This window comes from Plectropomus leopardus, unplaced genomic scaffold, assembly GCF_008729295.1.
Source record: "Plectropomus leopardus isolate mb unplaced genomic scaffold, YSFRI_Pleo_2.0 unplaced_scaffold22561, whole genome shotgun sequence".
NCBI classification, from domain to species: domain Eukaryota; kingdom Metazoa; phylum Chordata; class Actinopteri; order Perciformes; family Serranidae; genus Plectropomus; species Plectropomus leopardus.
In genome coordinates, this window is record NW_024624450.1 from 1 (window position 1) to 4318 (window position 4318).

A 4318-nucleotide genomic window follows, 5' to 3' on the forward strand; every position below is an offset into this window, starting at 1 on the left:
TGGCTGTGGAGGCTTGAGCGTGTTTAATGAACTTTCATCTTTCTGAAAAATCAATCACCGAAACAAAATTTTAAAACATTAAGGAAAAAGAGATGAAATCTAGATTTATGATTCTCAGTAAACATTTAAAATTATGTTACAGAACATTAAGTATGCCTTTTTTCTCCAGGTCATTTCCTTTTTTATTCTTGTGTTTTATGTTTTGAATGTAATTTTCAGTTTCCATTGTTTTTTCTTTTTGCAGATTTTTGGGTAATTTCCTGTGAGGTGTTTCTCTGCCTTCCTCCCGCATTTTTGTCAAACCAACAAGCTCAAGTTTCAAAGGGTTAAAATCACCTGTTCTTTATATTCCAAATCGTCAGTTTCAGTTTGAGGACGACGAAGATGAACGGGAGTTTATCTGGATGATTTTGAGAAATAAAATACGTTCTGTTCCTTTAAATACTCACCGACAGCAGAGAGCGCCACCGTGGGTTTACGAGTGTCTCTGTGGAGTCAGACAGAAAACTGAAAACTGCTGCTCCATTACAGTTAATCATGTTTACTGATAAATGTGATCAATAATCAATAATCATCCATCTGCTCTGACCTCGTGTCCCAGATGTAGATGTAGGTGTCCACTGAGCTGGTGACCAGGAACTCCGGCTCAAACCAGGACCAGTCCAGATCACTGCAGATTACAGAGGGTCAGTGAACGCATCACAGAGTGCAGACTTCCTGTTTACCTGCTCAGGTGCCTTTAAGTGTCTGTAGTTACCTGATGACTCGAGTGTGTCCCTGCAGCGAGGTGTGAACTTCTCCACAGCCGTCTCTCCACGAGTACAGATCCACCCGCTGGTTACTCTGAACACACACACACACACACACACACACACTCAGAAACACACACTGAAACTGTTTCGACTGTTTCAAGTTTTTCTGAAAATACATTTTTAAAAAAAGAGACTGAGACAGAAAATAATCAGAGAATATTTTTTAAAAAGGGGAAATGTCTAAAAAAACCCAACTTTTTTATGATTTATATATTTAAAATTATGTTACAGAATATATATGTAAGATTTTCTTCTAGATTTATTTCCAGGTCATTTTCTTTTTTTATTGTTATGTTTTATGTTTCTTTTCTTGCTAATTTTCTTGTTATTTTCTTACTTTTTTTGGGTCACACACACATACACACACACACACACACAGATTTTCTTTGTGCTTTTCGTTGTTATTTACAGCAGGACTCACCGAGGCGGCGAAGACGTGGGACTCGGACCTGTGCGGGTTCCACTGGACCGTCCCCACGTCCCATTTGCTCTGACGCCCGATTTTTCGCGGCGGCTCGGACGGCGCCTCCAGGTTCACCATGTACAGGAAACGCCGGCTGTTTGAAACAGAAACGGGTTCATCGTCAGGGAAACACTCGAAAAGCCCAAATCACTTTATTGTGTCTGCGCTGCGTTCAGGTACCGACCCCGACAGAACGGCGTGTGAGCCCAGGCAGTCCACGGACATGGCGGTGGCCTGAAAACACACGAAGAAGAAATGTGAAAACGGCTGATCTTCTACTTTTCTTTCTTTTTAGGCAAAACTTCAACGTCGAGACTAAAACCGGATTCATTCTTAAACCAGATTAAATCCTGGATTAACTCTAAAACCAACTTTAAACGAAGAAAACTTACATTTAAATGAAGTCAAAATAAGAGTTTATGAAAACGATGTTTTGTTAATTAAATGATTCGTCAAATAAATCAATCGGTCGATTAATCAGTCGGTCGATTCTCAGAAAATGAACTGCCAAACATTTTGAAAAACATTCAGTCTTTTTCGGTTTTTCATTTTTATTTGTTTATTTACGCTTTTAGGGGGTTTTATTTGCAGTTTTGTTAATAATTTTTTTTTCTATTTTTATTCTAAATCATTTTAAAGATTTGCTTTTTTGTTAATTGCTGAAGATCTAGGTGTTTCTTTTCTACTTTTATTTAGTTTAAAGAATTTTGACCATCATGGTCCGATGCTTTCAGGTCGAACAAACTGTCAGGAAATGTCATAAAATAATATAAATAACAAACACATTTATAACTAAACTTCAGATTTCGTTAATTCTTTGTGTTTTTGTGAAAATCTGAATCTAAAATAACTGAAACTGTCAGATTAATGTAGTGGAGTAAAAATATACAGTACCATGAAAAAAAGCACAACAAATTTGTACTAAAATGAAGTATTAGAGTAAAAGTACTTCGTTACTCTTCACGAGTTTAAAGTGACAAAAGTAACTCATTTTTGTTGTGAATCGGCTCTGATCAGCTGATTATTGGTGATCAATAACTGCTGTCTTTAAGCTCTCCTCGTCACAGATCGAAGCTGTAACAGAAACACGTTTAGAACCGATTCAATAACTGAATCGATTATTGATATTTGATCGATAAAGAAGTTGAAATTCAGTTTGACGTTCATGAGTCTGTGAACTCTGTTTCTCTTTTCCTTCAGGCTTTGAACTCCTGTCTCCTGTCTCCTGTCCTCCTGTCTCCTGTCCTCCTGTCTCCTGTCTCCTGTCCTCCTGTCTCCTGTCTCCTGTCCTCCTGTCTCCTGTCTCCTGTCTCCTGTCCTCCTGTCTCCTGTCTCCTGTCCTCCTGTCTCCTGTCCTCCTGTCTCCTGTCCTCCTGTCTCCTGTCTCCTGTCCTCCCGTCGGTCCCTTTAGTCCCCCCTGCCCGGAGCTCTCGGCTCGGGTACCTGCGCATCCCGAAACTCCACCACCACATTCTCGCTGCTCCAGCGGGCCGCCATCTTCCCTCCGTCCTCTACCGTCAACAAAACGTCACGTGACCGCCGCGATGCCTCGCGCTGCGTTCACGGCCTCTGGTGGAAAAAAACGGTCATTTCAATTTATGAATGCCCCTCCAAAACAAAAAATACTCCTCAAAAAGGTATTTTAAAGAAGTAGAAAAATATGCTCCAAATGCAGGGGGGAGTCTTTAGGGATAATTTTTTTGTACTTTTTACTGTTTTTCTTTTTGTTAATTTTTGCAATGTACTTAATTATTCGTCTTAAATTTAATATTATTACTTGTAGAAGTATTATTGTTGTTGTTTTTATTTTTATTTTAGTCCGGAGATCCCTGAACGCATCAGAGCGGATCTCTGTCACGTGCCTGTTTGCTCTCCTCTGATTGGTCGGTGCAGTCGGTGGGTCACAGATCCAAGATGGCGTCTCCCCCGGTGGCGCATGTTGTGGCGGACGCGGCAGCGTTTTTAAAGAAAGCTCCTCTGCAGGTCAGTTTTTATTCAGTTATTCATGTTTCATCTGTAAGCTCATGTTTTAGCTAAAGTACCGACCCGCCGGTGAGCGCGTGGCCGTCCGTGGTGTCCGTTACCGAGAGAAAGTGACGGCGGCGACGTTAAAGGCCGTCAGCTGATCCGCGGGCTGTAACGCCTCACGTGTTTTAATATTTAACGTGTTTTAATATTTAATAACTTTATTCTCAGTGAAACAGCAGATCTGCTCTCTCTTAAAGTAGAAGTACCAATACCGCAATGTACAAATACTCTGTTACAAGTAACAATCCTGCAAAAAATAAATATATTCAGGAAAAAGTACTTAAAGTAATAAAACTAAAAGTATGGACTGCCGGAAAAAAATATTTGAAAATAATAGAATAAGCGCCCGAAAAGGAAAAAATCCACCACAAAACCTAAAAATATAAAAAAGAAAACAAAACTGAATGATTTAAAAAAGTGAGAAAAGTCAAAAATAATAAACGCACACGAAAAACACCACAAAGTAAACATACCCCCCCCCCCCACTTTTTTAAAGGTAAAAAATAAAATACTTCATCATCTTTTTTTTTTTCTTTAAATGTCAGCGAGAAGTTTTACCCATTGGTGTGGGGGGGGGCATGTTTTCTTTAAAAAAAAAAATCGGCAGTAAAATAAATAAAAACATGGTGTTTTAATGTTGTATTCCCCTCCGCTAAAGCCAAAATAAAAGACAGTCACTTTGCAGTTCTTGAAAAATTAATTGACATGCCTCCCACCTTTCTGCACCACCACCCCCCCCCCCTAAAAAAAACCAACAGTCCCTAAAGGTAAAATGAGTCACAACATATATGTAGTGTTGTATTGTTGTTGTTTTGTTTTTGTATTAAATACTTTGTTGTATTGGTTTGTTTTCCAGGAAATTGGCAGAAACATCTACACTCTGAGAGACGTGGTGAACGAGATCCGAGACAAACCAACCAGGAGGAGTCTGGCCTTCCTGCCGTACCAGCTGAACTTTAAAGAACCGCACCCTGAACACATCAGACTGGGTAAACCGACCCTGAACACATCAGAC

General features: G+C 39.7%; 1 protein-coding gene across 1 annotated transcript; it reads right to left on the reverse strand.

Moving 5' to 3' along the window:
* Positions 1-449: 449 nt before the first annotated feature.
* Positions 450-2877, reverse strand: LOC121965970 (GATOR complex protein WDR59-like; the record flags this gene model as incomplete). The annotated part of the gene is made up of 6 exons (XM_042516076.1): positions 2719-2877; positions 1460-1509; positions 1234-1369; positions 758-843; positions 590-670; positions 450-487 (listed from the first exon to the last, which is right to left on the reverse strand). Coding segments are annotated over exons 1-6 (445 nt in total), but the record flags the coding sequence as incomplete, so codon positions are not given.
* Positions 2878-4318: the final 1441 nt, after the last annotated feature.